The sequence below is a fragment of the Nerophis ophidion genome, linkage group LG07, assembly GCF_033978795.1.
Source record: "Nerophis ophidion isolate RoL-2023_Sa linkage group LG07, RoL_Noph_v1.0, whole genome shotgun sequence".
NCBI classification, from domain to species: Eukaryota; Metazoa; Chordata; class Actinopteri; order Syngnathiformes; family Syngnathidae; genus Nerophis; species Nerophis ophidion.
In genome coordinates this window covers 42871189-42884911 of record NC_084617.1, presented here as the reverse complement: position 1 = coordinate 42884911, position 13723 = coordinate 42871189, and the positions used below count along the sequence as shown (strand labels likewise).

The window sequence follows — 13723 nt, the reverse complement described above, 5'->3', positions numbered from 1 at the left end:
TGCAGTTGAGTGTGGTTGTGACAGTGATTTGTTTTTAAAAAGCAGTCCGCAGAGAACTTGGTTGGGTGTAAGGGTGTTGTGATGAAGATGTGCTGCGACAGCGCTGAACAGGACTGTCTGAAGCTGTGAGGCAGCCCTGATGCCCCATACAAACACACATGCATGTACACATTCAACCCCTCCACTGCCACACACACACACACACACACTGCACATGCACACATTTGAGCTCACACGTGACTCATGAGTCAAAAGAAAGAGAGGGAATGTGTGTTGTGTTAATGAAGGCAGCAACCCCCCTTTTTATGCTAAGTGCTGAGATCATCTGCAGGAGAAAAAGAAGACTTTATTATTGGGATGAGCGCTAATAAAGCATGACAAAGACACAACAGAAGTAATTTGTATCAACATTTGGAATGCTTTACTTTATTTAGAACATGCCTACAAAGGGACATTAAGTTCTTGCATGCTTCTATTTCCTGATATATTATTCATCAGTTTGGGCCAATCCACATGCTTCTTTTAAATGTAGATGTGCAGCAAAGCTTTTGTAGTCATCTTTTGGTCTTTGCCTCCATCTAATGAGCTTGTGGCGTAATTAAAATTCAAGTAGCGGTTTTCTTTGTGCTGTTGTCTCATTTATCGCGGCTAATTAGTTCTAGGCCTGACTGTAAATTGCCACAAAGTGGGAATATTTTTTGAAAAAAACAATATTTTCTTAGTTGAAACATAAAAACAGTATCCGACCTTCTAAATGCTGCATTTAACATATATAGAGCCCTCTGAACATGAAACCTGGGAACGATATCGTCACATTTACATTAGCCTTCAGTGTGATCTACGATACGCACTGGTAGTCTAGAGCATCCTCCAAGAGTCATTGCTGTGATCGTCGCCCGGCTACTACATAGACATACTTTTGTCAATTCCTCTAAGTTACATTCGGGCTCCATGTGCTGAAAACACTGTCGTTAGTTCATTTGCCAAAACTGCCCAACTTGACAGTTGCAGCTATGACCGTTAGCCATGTTTTTAGAATGCTGTGTCTCCACTTAGCATTGCCTCGACAGCTGTTGATAGATGATAGCTGTGTTGTTGGCATTAAAGTGACCGTATTATGCAAAACCAACTTTTCTTACCTTTTTTTTATACTTCCTCCAAATATGCTAATTTGTTGACGTTTTGTATGACATCAGCAGATATCTCCATATATGGTAAAGAATTACCTGAGGAGCTTTGCGCGAATCTGCCATTTTAGTGGTAAATAAACTCCTTATTTTTGGCTGTCCTCCTCTTGTGGGGTGGATTGTCTCGTAAATGCACACGCATCGTCCGCTGTTGCTTTTTCGGATACAAAGTACAGATAGTTTTTATATCTGTCAGTAGAAAACTACAGCGTGGCTGACGAGGAGAAGGTGCAGTCGAAGTTGAGGCACGTAAATATGACCGTTTACAAAATGGCGCATCATTAGCTGACAACAAGCACACAAAGGCAATGTGTGTGTGTTACCTGCTCAAAACGGAAGGATGTACTGCTTACAACACTTTGGAAAATTTTGCACCCTCAAGGCAGCCATGTAAACATTGTAAACAGCCCCTTAGGACAGGGGTTCTTAACCTTTTGGACCTTGGGGCCCAAGTATTCCTCTACAGAAGGACTCAAATATTAACACTGAATTAGTAATCCTAACTATTTGTTTATTTTTGGTTTAAGCATTAGATAACTTTTTACCTGCTTGCTGCCTCCCACTGTTATATTGTGATCACAAAAAACAATTTGGTTGGGGAACATAACATAACATAACATAACATAACAACATAACATAACATGTTCCCGACGTCTACAAAGCAATTAGCAACCTGTTGCCACCTACTGATATGGGAGAGTATTACACGGTTACTCTGCTGAGTTCTAGACAGCACAGACATTTAATAATGGCATATTAATTTTGAATTATAATTACTGGTTTGCAAAATTTTTTTTTAACCCAAATTGGTGACATTTCATATTTTCCCACGGCACACCAAAGTGTATCCTGAGGCACAGTGGTTAAAAAACACTGCTCTTTTTTTCACTCCTGATAACTATTTTTGATTTATTTTGAGTACATTTTGGGAAATAACAAGGACATTTAGTGAGTTGGAGAGGTGAGTGTGTGTGTATGTGTGAGAGAGAGCAAAAGAGAGAGAGGAAAAGCATCAGGATGGTGTGCACGATGACCAATGAGGAGGTGCTTGAACAGATGGTGCGTTAGTTGGATCATTCTGGATCCTGACTTCCTTTGAATTACTGAATCCTATTCTTACCTGGCCATATATTTTATGTGCATACAGGAAGTGGAAGAGCGCTCTTAAAGCGTTACATCTCACCACAGGATTGGGGCAGAAGGAGATGTTATTTTTAGTCTCCCCTCCCTCCAGGGGCGAGACTAATCTACCGCTGTTGGAGCTTATCCAGATTGGAGTTGGAACACTGAGGCAGAAAGGCTGACAACTGGACACCTTTGGGAAGCTTCCGTTCCTTGTCATGTCGTCAGACCTCCTCAAACTGAGACGGCTCATGCTGAACTGGCAGGACTGGGATCTAGCCGTAGCTGTGGGTTCGTAGGGTCAAAGGCGCTGTGAAGCTATGAGTTTGGATTGGCTGCAGACGAGCTGCTGCCCAGGTTACCCCAGCTGGCACCGGCACAAAGAGACTGAAATGGGCAAAACCTGGGACTCAACTGTCCACAATGAAGGTGGAAGCAGCTGCAGCCAAGACTGTGGCAATATCCAACTGAGTGGACTTAACACTGAAGAGCTGAAAGGCAGTTTGGTGGTCCTCTACGCACCTGGTGGGAAATCCTGTCTGCTCAAATTGGTGGGACATGCATGCATGGATGGATGCTTGAAATCATTTGAAATGAAATAATGTCCTCAGATTCTAAACATGGTCGACACATTGGTTGTGGTTGTTTTAGAAATGTAGCTTAAATGCAAACGGATTTATAAAGATTACCAGGATTTCTAAAATTATTATATTTATCTTCATATTGATTACTGCGAATGAGAACACTGTCCATTCTAAGTATTCTGTTCATACACTAGTGCAGGGGTCGGGAACCTATGGCTCAAGAGCCAGATGTGGCTCTTTTGATGACTGCAATTGGCTCTCAGATAAATCTTAACTGACATTGCTTAACACAATAAGTAAAGAATAATTCCGCTGGTAATCACAGTGCTAAAAATAACATTGAAAATACAAAACATTTGCATGCATTTTAATCCATCCAGCCGTTTTCTACCGCACCTGTTCAAGAAGTCGCATTAATGGTAAGAAGTATTTTATTTATTATTGGTTAGCTTCAGAATAACAATGTTGTTAAAAAGAGTAAGAGACTTATTATACTCTAAAAATGTTGGTCTTACTTGAAAATGCATGCATTTGGTTGTACTCAGTGTAAAAAAATATTATATGGATCTCATGGAAATACATTTTAGAATATTTGGCTTTCATGGCTCTCTCAGCCAAAATGGTTCCCGACTCCTGCACTCGTGCAACATCAAGCAAAGTCTCTCATGATCAGATAATCTTGCACTTTTATTGTTAAGATTTAGAAACAACTTCATGAAGTTATAGCATCATTTTTTATTGGTTAAAAGAGACAAACTTGATTTTTAAAGCTATTACTAGGGATGCACAAATACTCAATTCACATCTGAATTGCAACTCTTATTTATCTCGATTCTAAATCGATTCATAATTATCAAAAACCGAATTGGAAAAAAATAACAGACATATTATTTTTATTTTATAAAAATAAATGTTTTTGAATATGATTTTTAAGCCATCTCTATACAACCAGAAGGAGCTTTTTTAACCTGTAACCTGTTTTCATTATAATTATTATACCAAATAATACATTGGAAAAGTCTGTTTGAATCGTGTTGACTGGAGAATCGATCCTGCATTGAATCGTCAATACAGGGCTCCAAATCCTTGTGTATATAGAGTCATAAGGTGACCAAAGATTCACTTCTTTATTAAATACGGTAATTTGGTGTTATAAGCTCATAGCCTGTGATTTGTCATACTCACCTAACTGACTTTGACTAGTACAGTTTTACATTCAATAGAAGTTAAGGCTGACTAGTGTTGCATTGATTTGTGCGTGAATGTGTAATAATGAATGTGTAATAATGTGCGTGACTGTAACATATATTTGGCGCTCCTGCAGCCTCTGTGTCACTGTCCTCTGCTACAGAGCGTTGCCTTGAGCTTTGTTGGTAGTCGTGTTGTCTCGGGTCTGTTGCTACTTGGCAACAACAAGCGGCAGGGTGCTGTTAATTATGTGTCAACTCATTTAGCGGCTACAGAAGGAGAGTGCTGAAATAAATGGGTAGCAACTCTGCCGCTGCATAAACACATGTTAAAGCAGAATTTCTCAGGTTGCTGTGCTTCTCAAACTTTTTTTTATCAAGTACCACCTTAGGAAAAAAATGGCTCTCCAAGCACCACCATACTGATCAACATTGAAATACAGTAGCAAAGTGGGCCTAATTATTGATTAAAACAAGGCAGATGTTTATTGAACAAGTATATTTAATATGTTGCCCCTGTCACATTACACACAGTTTGAACAGTAACACTGTACTTTAATCAAGTGATTCTGTGGCATTGTGGCATACCACTGGATGGAACCCCCGTACCATAAGTCACTGGTTCTCAAATGGGGGAGCGCGTACCCCTGGGGGTACTTGAAGGTTTGCCAAGGGGTAAGTGAGATTTTTTTTAAATATTCTAAAAATAGCAACAATTCAAAAATCCTTTTATAAATATATTTGTTGAATAATACTTCAACAAAATATGAATGTAAGTTCATAAACTGTGAAAAAAAATGCAACAATGCAATGTTCAGTGTTGACAGCTAGATTTTTTTGTGGACGTGTTCCATAAATATTGATGTTTCTTTTTTTGTGAAGAAATGTTTAGAATTAAGTTCATGAATCCAGTTGGATCTCTATTACAATCCCCAAAGAGGGCACTTTAAGTTGATGATTACTTATATGTGTATCCATGCATCCATCCATTTTCTACCGCTTATTCCCTTTCGGGGTCGCGGGGGGCGCTGGCGCCTATCTCAGCTACAATCGGGCGGAAGGCAGTGTACACCCTGGACAAGTCGCCACCTCATCGCAGGGCCAACACAGATAGACAGACAACATTCACACTCACATTCACACACTAGGGACCATTTAGTGTTGCCAAGCAACCTATCCCCAGGTGCATGTCTTTGGAAGTGGGAGGAAGCCGGAGTACCCGGAGGGAACCCACGCATTCACGGGGAGAACATGCAAACTCCACACAGAAAGATCCCGAGCCTGGATTTGAACCCAGGACTGCAGGAACTTCGTATTGTGAGGCAAACGCACTAACCCCTCTGCCACTGTGAAGCCCTTCCTGTGTAGACATCTTTATTTATAATTGAATCACTTGTTTATTTTTCAACAAGTTTTTAGTTATGTTTATATCTTTTTTTCCAAATAGTTCAAGAAAGACCACTACAAATGAGCAATATTTTGCAATGCTATACAATTTAATAAAGCAGAGACTGATGACATAGTGCTGTATTTTACTTCTTTATCTCTTTTTTTCAACCAAAAATGCTTTGCTCTGATTAGGGGGTACTTGAATTAAAAAAATGTTCACAGGGGGTACATATCTGAAAAAAGGTTGAGAACCACTGCCATAAGTGGTATACGTACCACAGTTTGAGAATTGCTGGCATGGATGATGGAAATTAAATAGACTAAGGCCATGTCCATATGAACACGGATACTTGTGGATAAATGCCACACCAGTACTAAAATGATCTTCATTCACACAAGTGTACTTTCAATACAGTTTCATGTAAACATATTCACCCGCTGTCATGCACATTTTGTCCAATCAGAAGCTTGGAAAAGCAGCCTCAGCTGATTTGGTGGCATTACATGTCATATTGTTCATTGTGATATACTAGGGTTGGTATAGCTTTTGAAAATATCCTCATATTGTGATAAAGCATGTTAACATATTCTAGATGTGTCCCGAAAATTTGACCACAACAATGTAGCGTCCTCGCTAGCGAGAAGCAGTTATATTCCCTTCACTGTGTAAGTCACTGATCTTCGCCTCGTTGGTGCCAAATTTTAAACTGTATTTTAAGTCAAAGCATAATATCTTTCAAACAGGGAATAAACCAAAAAGTGATTTAAGTTAGGGCTGGGCAATGTGGCCTTTTTTAAATTTCTCAATATTTTTTAGGCCATGACACGAAACACGATATACATCTCGATATTTTGCCTTAGCCTTGAATTAACACTTGATGCATATAATCACACCAGTATGACGATTCTATGTGTCTACATTAAAAAAGGTTATTGTTCATACTGCATTAATATATGCTCATTTTAAACGTTCATGCAGAGAGGGAAATCACAGCTAAGTCAATTGACCAAAACTGTTTTTTATTAAACAGTTAAGCAGTGGCAAAAACATTCATGTCATTTCAAAACAGAAAGTGCAAGATTGTCAAAGACATAATAAAACAAGCTATGAGTGCACTTTTGTGTATGATGTCACTAAGATGACATATCAAAACAACACTAAATTAAAGTGCACTTTTGTACAGAACGCCACTACAAAAATTGCACTTTTGTGCATGATGTCACACAAGATATTTCAATAACTGTCAAATAAAACTGAGCTGGATAATAGGAAATAAAATCGTGTATGTCCTTCGCTATGTGGTAGGTTTCTGTGAACGTCATCTCCTTCTGTTGTTGACTATTTTTTTCATACGGTGTTGATGTGGAAATGGTTGCCTCGGCATTTTGTTAGTGTGGCACCGAACGGAGATGTTGACATGCGGAGTTTCAAGCACTCTTCATTCTCTAGCAGGTGACTTTTCAAATGATGTTACGTATTAGCAGTAATTTTACTTTTTGTAGCAACGCTTTTGCCCCACACTTGAGAAATTAGGGTTGTCGGTGCGACATATTCCCACTTAAATCCAAACCACCACCAGACAACGGACCCCCTGCTGTTTGACTTGGGAATTAATTCTTCCTTCATTTGTTACCACATTCGCACTTTCTTTTTCTCGTATTACCACTCGCACCACAGCTAACGTTACCCATGCCACTACCTCTCTGCTCCACGAGGGCGTATACGTATGTGACGTATGTAAGAAGGTGCGCTGGTTTTATGTCTCTGTGTGAAGCAGAGACACCAAAGTGTGAGAAGAGCCTGTAGTGTAATGCCAGCAGCTAAAAGCAACTACGTGAGAACGTATACTCAAATATCACGATATAGTCATTTTTTAGACAAACCCGTGATATATCGAGTATATCGATATATTGCCCATCCCTACTTTGAGTACAAAGTGCTTATGTGCAGTAAGATCCATATTTTAAACCTTTATTTTGTTAGCTGTGGATGTTGGGCACAACACTGTTATTGTGAAGGTTAAAAGTGTGCTGCCGTTACTAAGGGCGCTTGAAGGCTGCTCTGTTTTTGAGTAGGGGCAAAGCTGTGGCGAATACAAAAATGAGTTCATGATAGGGCTGGGCGATTAAACAATATCATTATATATGGTACACGTAGTCGATATCAATAAAAACTTTTGTTTCTTCTTCTTCATGAAAGTAACAGGAAGTTGCTAAGCAAGGTTGGTTGCATGAACAAAGCCACTTTGTCTCTGGTAACCAAGCAAAGCAGGAAGTGATCACTGATTAGTGGGAGGGACACACTAACAGCCAATCAAGTACCAGAATCAACTATCACGTTTGGTTGAGCCATCTTGTTGTCTCGCGGTTAACTATTTGCACTGAGTAAAAAGACAAAGTGAAGAACTTGTGGATAAAACTGGAAAAATCACCTGGACAGTATGGCAGTTTTTTTTGGTTTTTTTTTTAAATAGACCCTAGTCAGACCAATGTGGTCTGTAATTGAAGCAAGGTGCACAATTGTCCCTAATGAGACCGCTAATACCACACCACCTTCATCACGCACAGCTGTAACTTCATGGCACTAAATAGTTCTTCTCAAGGTTCTCTGTCTACATATTGACACTTCGCATCATTTCTTGTAACACTTTATTTGTCATGTTGCGTTACCCGGGTCATGGCACGATTTATGGTTGGTAGTTTTTCTGTTTTAGTCTGTTTCCTGTGTGCACCCTCTTTCCCTGTTTTCTGTTGGTTTCCATAGGCACTGATTTTCCTCATGTGTCTTAGTTTTGCAATTAGTGTTCCCCACAAAGTGTTTTGGTTAATCACTCCCCTTTATAGTTTCCTGTCATCCAGCATTAGTTGCTGGGTCAATGTTTGCTTTAGGCAACATTTACGTTCTCCTGGTTTTTCTCCGCGCTCTAGTGGTTTTTGTTCACACTAGCATTCCTCGTTTTTCACCCTTGGTGACATTTTGGTTTTCTTAGCTCCACGCTTGCTAGCATCCTCAGTTTTGTATTTTTGTCTTGCGTTTAATTTATTAAAGACCTTAATCTTACCTGCACGCATCTCCCGCTTGTCTTCTGCCTTGGAAGGAACGCTACCAGCGCAGCTATGCGCCCTCGAAGACGTAACAGATTGACCCAGCCGTGTTCCTTTCCAACAAGGACAAGCAAGGTATCCTCCAGGAGCTCAAAGCGGACACCCAGCCCTGGGAAGACGAGGTCGAAGCAGAGCGTTCGGAAGAGGATCTCCCTTCCGACGCTATGGTGGCATTGGGGCAGCTGATGGCTAAGTTGACGGAAGCAGAGACCCGCTTCCTCTCCCACTCTCGAGCAACCTGGACGTCGTCCACGCCACCCAGTAAGCGAAGGCTCCGGCAGCGGGCCGGCACAGAGGCGCATGCGTATGAGGGGTGCGAGTTGGACACTTTTCCCCCAAGGCTGAGTAGAAGGCTCTTCCCGTGAGGCTTCTCCTCCCCTCAGACACTACCTGCAGGCAATTGTCCAAAGAGGCGCAAGCAGCGGACATGCACAAGGCCAGCTCCCAGGCTTCCTAGAGCCCATCATGCCTGTGCCCTCTGGTCTCGTTGGACTCGCACAACCGCTCCCCCCACCAGCTCCATCTAGCATCTGGTATTTGCATCCTGACGGGGGGGGCAGTGCTGGTAGCGTGTCAGCGGGGCAAGCAGACCTCCTTCCACCGGAGCTGCTCCCTGCCTCTCCTCCAGCAGTCTGCATCGAGCCCACTTCCTGCTACAGTGCCGCAAAACAAAGTAGACCCGCCAGAGAAGTACAGCGCATAGTGGATGGACGAATGGTACCAGGGGGTGCTGAAGGAGCTGGAGAGGGAGGAACAGTCCTGTTCAGTCCTGCATTCGTCTAGCCCTCTGACACCACCCATCACATCAGACGTTCCTCCTGCCACTCTGACGCCACCATCAACCCTGGTGGGCCGGCAAACGCCATCCTCTCCACCTCCTGCGCCAGTGCTGCAAAGCACAGTGGACCCTCCAGAGATGTACAGTGCAGCATGGATGGAGGAGTGGTACCAGTGGGTGCTGAAAGAGCTGGAGAGAGAGGAACAGTCTGGCTCGGTGGTGGGTCTGCAGACACCTGTGCCTCTGACTCCACCCACGCCAACAGACGACCCGCCTACCTTGCCTCAGGTTCCGCCCACGTCGACAGACGAGCCGCCTGCCTTGCCTCAGGTTCTGCCCGCGCCGACAGACGAGCTGCCTGCCTTGTCTCTGGTTCCGCCCACGCCGACAGACGAACCGCCTGTCTTGCCTTTGGTCCCGCCCACGCCGACAGACGAGCTGCCTGTCTTGCCTTTGGTTCCGCCCACGCTGACAGACGAGCCGCCTACCTTGCCTCTGGTTCCGCAGACGACGTCTCCTGCCACGTCGACGAAATCATCCTCCTCTTTCCCTCCGACGATAGTGTGCCCACCGCATTGTTTCCAGCGGACCTTACCACGGCGTCGCCCAACTCCTCGTTTCTGGCGGGCCTCACCATGGCGCCGCCCACCTCCTCGTTTCCGGGAGGCCTCACCACGGCGCCGCCCACCTCCTCGTTTCCGGTAGACCTCACCACAGCGCCGCCCACCTCCTCGTGTCCGGCCGTCTTCACCTTGGCGCCGCCCACCTCCTCGTTTCCCCCGGGCCTCACCACGCCGTCATGGCATGATTTATGTGTGGTATTTTTTTATGTTTTAGTCTGTTTCCTGGGTGCACCCTCTTTGCCTGTTTTCTGTTGGTTTCCATGGGCACTGATTTACCTCATGTGTCTAAGATTTGCAATTAGTGTTCCCACCAGTTGTTTTGGTTAATCACTGCCCTTTATAGTTTCCGGTCACCCAGCATTTGTTGCCGGGTCATTGTTTGCTACAGGCAACATTTACGTTCTCCTGGCTCTTCTCCACGCTCTAGTGATTTTTGTTCACACTAGCATTCCTCGTTTTTCACCCTTGTTGACATTTTGGTTTTCTTAGCTCCACGCTTGCTAGCATCCTCAGTTTTGTATTTTTGTCCTGCGTTTAATTTATTAAAGACCTTAATCTTACCTGCACGCTACTCCTGCTTGTCTTCTGCCTTGGAAGGAACACTACCAGCGCAGCTATGCGCCCTCAAAGACGTAACATTATTAAGCATTTCTTACATATTTTTTTACTTTTGCACCTTCTTTTCTAGAAAAAGAGTTAAATGTTCAAAGTGACTTTAGAATTTTGTTCAAAGTGATTTTAGAATTTTGTTTACATTGAGTGTTTTCTATGGTTGTGTTGACATTTCCTTTCTGCCTTGATAGCTAAGGGGATCATATAGGACAATTACATTTGAAATAAACATGTTTACCGTTACTATATTTTTGTCTTGGTCCTTGTTTTTGACGGGTCATAAAAAATATACATTTTGCCAGACACTCAATTACGCTTAGCATTTTTTAAGTACTATTATGACAATTTTAGCTAGCATTAGAAACTGTCAATATCAGCAACTCACCAAAGATGATGGGGGGCTGCGCTTTTTTGGTATTTAGCCTATCGTTCACATTCTTTATGAGAGACAAAAAGACAAACGTTTTTTTATTCTTATTCTAACATGTAAAAATTGTCTCCTTCTAGGTAGCTAGCAATGCAGCTAATAGGAATAATCCATTCAACCTCTAAATAACTTAAAAAACTCATTCAAAAACCGTCACCAATACTTAATTTACATTCCGTAATCTGTATAATAACCAACCTGTAGCGACATTGTTATTGTAAGAGAGAACACTGACCAACTGTTTTTTTAGTGTACTAACACATTGGCGCGCTTCATTATTAGCCTAAAAGCTAACTACAACAAGAGATAAACTAGCTTCTACGTCAGCACAAAACACAAATGAGTTTGTAATGCACAACACTGATAAAACACCAATCTGTACTGAGTGAAGAACATAAACATTATATTACGGTATCTGTAAAGTATTATTTAATGTCTTGTTTGTATACAGCTAGCTCGACAGTGTATTTGTAATGAAAAGCATGATGTGCTGCATATATCCTGACCAATATTATAGTGACTTATTCGATGGACAGTTATGTGTGGTCCAGCTGACCGTAGACGTTTTTACCGGTTAATTATGGGTAAGCACACCATTTTTCGAAATAGCTTGGCTTCAAATTCCACATTTTGCAGCTTAGATTAACTTTCACCTCACCTTATTGGCTTCTATCTGCTCCAACATCTTACTCTCCCTTTGTTTCCCACTTCTAGAAGCAGTAGTTCATTCTCCACAAAATCTAATTAAAAAAGATAAAGTGAATCCTCGTCTGTTCAAAAATAGTCATCTCTGTTTGTTACCAAGTCTGCCATGATTAGAACAGAAAGCTTTTTGTATCTGTATTAGGAACACACATTGTCGGATGTGCGTTGCTATGGAAGCTGAAATCAATGCACGGATGAAATGATCAAAATACGGTAAATATTGAACATATTACATAGTGCGCATGCGTCAATCTCGACGGCCGCTGCTGCAGTTCGCTCCATCTGTGTCTTTTTTCTTTGTTTGTTTTGTACTTTTTTATACTTTTACATTTATTCTACATTTACTTTTTATCTAGTTGTGTCCTTCTAAACATGCAGTTTAGAAGTGTTTTGTTCGTCCTACTGGCGGTGGGGACACTACTGATGAGCTCAAACGGACAACAACAGTGGAGAGGCTAGTTCATCTACACCAGCGAACAGTTGTTAGTGACATGAGTTATAAGCAACCAGCTAACGGTCCCGGCGCTAACTAACCAGATCCCGGAGGAGCTGAAAAGGACTAATGGAGGTCCTCGTGGCTGTCGAGGGAAAGGGAGACTCTCGAGACAGAAGAGGGCTGAAGCAAGGAGGGAGAGAAGGAGATATAAACCATATCTTCCTTCCGTCGTCATGGGTAACGTGCGGTTTCTGGCAAATAAAATGGATGAGTTGTCGGTGCTTGCCGGTAGTCAGAAAGAATATCGTGAGTGTAGCCTAAGGTGTTTTACTGCGACGTGGCTGCACAACGATGTAACGTCTATTTAAACGGGTTTCAAACGGTGCGCGCTGACCGGGACCGAACCAACGGCAAGCGGAAAGGAAGGTGGCTTGCTTTGTTTATTAATAAGAAATATTGACATCCCGGTCATATTACAATAAAAGAGTGCCACTGTGACCAGAATATAGAAAAGTTAGCTTTAGGACTCAAACCATATTATTTGGCCAGGGAGATTTCGCATGTTATCGTGATGGCAGTATACAACCCCCTCTGCTAACGCCACAGCTGCCAGTGACGTCATCCACAGCTCGATAGCCAGACTACAAACCAAGCACCCGAAAGCTCTCATCCTCATCTCGGGAAATTTTGACCATGTTACTATGGACAAATCACTACCCAACTTCACTCAGTATGTCAGCTCCCACACCAGAGGAAATAAGATCCTGCACCTGCTGTACGCAAACATCAAGGTTGCGTGTAGCTCCATACCACTACCAGAGCTGGGCCGGTCAGACCACAACCTTGTTTTCCTCAACCCCTGTTAGGAGCCTCTGGTAAAAAGACAGCCTGTGACCAAAAAAACATTGAGAAAATGGTCAGAAGCGGTCCAAAAGACACTACAGGGCTGTTTTGAGGTAACTGACTGGCGGATGATCACGGAGCCTTATGGAAAGGACATTGACGGGCTCACAAAGTGCATCACAGACTATATCAACTTCTGTGTTAACTCAAATGTCCCATCAAGGACGGTCACCTGCTACCCAAACAACAAGCCGTTGGTGACCAAAGACATCAAAGCCATACTGAATGAGAAGAAGAGGGCATTCAATGCTGATAACAGGGAGGAAGTGAAAAGAGTTCAGGTGCTGCTGAAGACCAAACTCAGGGAGGCCAAGGAGAACTACAGGAGTAAGCTGGAAGGGAAGCTGAAGGACAACAACATGAAGGCGGTTTGGAGACGTATGCAGACCATCACCGGCCTCAAACCGTCGGGGGGTAGGGGGGTGGACGGAGACCAAGAGAAGGCCAATGAGCTAAACCGGTTCTTTAACAGGTTTGACACAGTGGCTCCGACAAGCTCCTGCCCCCCACCAAGACATGCCAGCTGGCCCCCTGACAACTTCAGCGAACCAATCCTCACAGTCCCCCAACTCCAATGACTACCTCCCCCCACTTAACACCTCACCCTCAGCTTGATGACCCCTCCTCCCCCAACCACCTGAGACCCCCCCCACCACCACCACCAC

General features: G+C 43.0%; 1 protein-coding gene across 7 annotated transcripts in view; it reads left to right on the top strand.

Annotated features, from left to right (window-relative positions):
* The window catches only part of LOC133556360 (tight junction protein ZO-2-like), a 148057-nt gene that overhangs the window by 42672 nt on the left and 91662 nt on the right, over positions 1–13723 (top strand). For 3 of the 7 annotated variants that reach the window (XM_061906199.1, XM_061906201.1, XM_061906198.1), the window contains exon 2: positions 2335–2860. The exons of 3 other annotated variants lie outside the window; for them this stretch is intronic. In XM_061906199.1, coding sequence (XP_061762183.1) covers positions 2630–2860 — 231 coding nt within the window. In that variant the 5' untranslated portion in view covers positions 2335–2629. Of the gene's footprint in view, positions 1–2334; positions 2861–13723 lie in introns of those variants that run through there. One more of the 7 variants, XM_061906205.1, reaches the window with a different exon arrangement.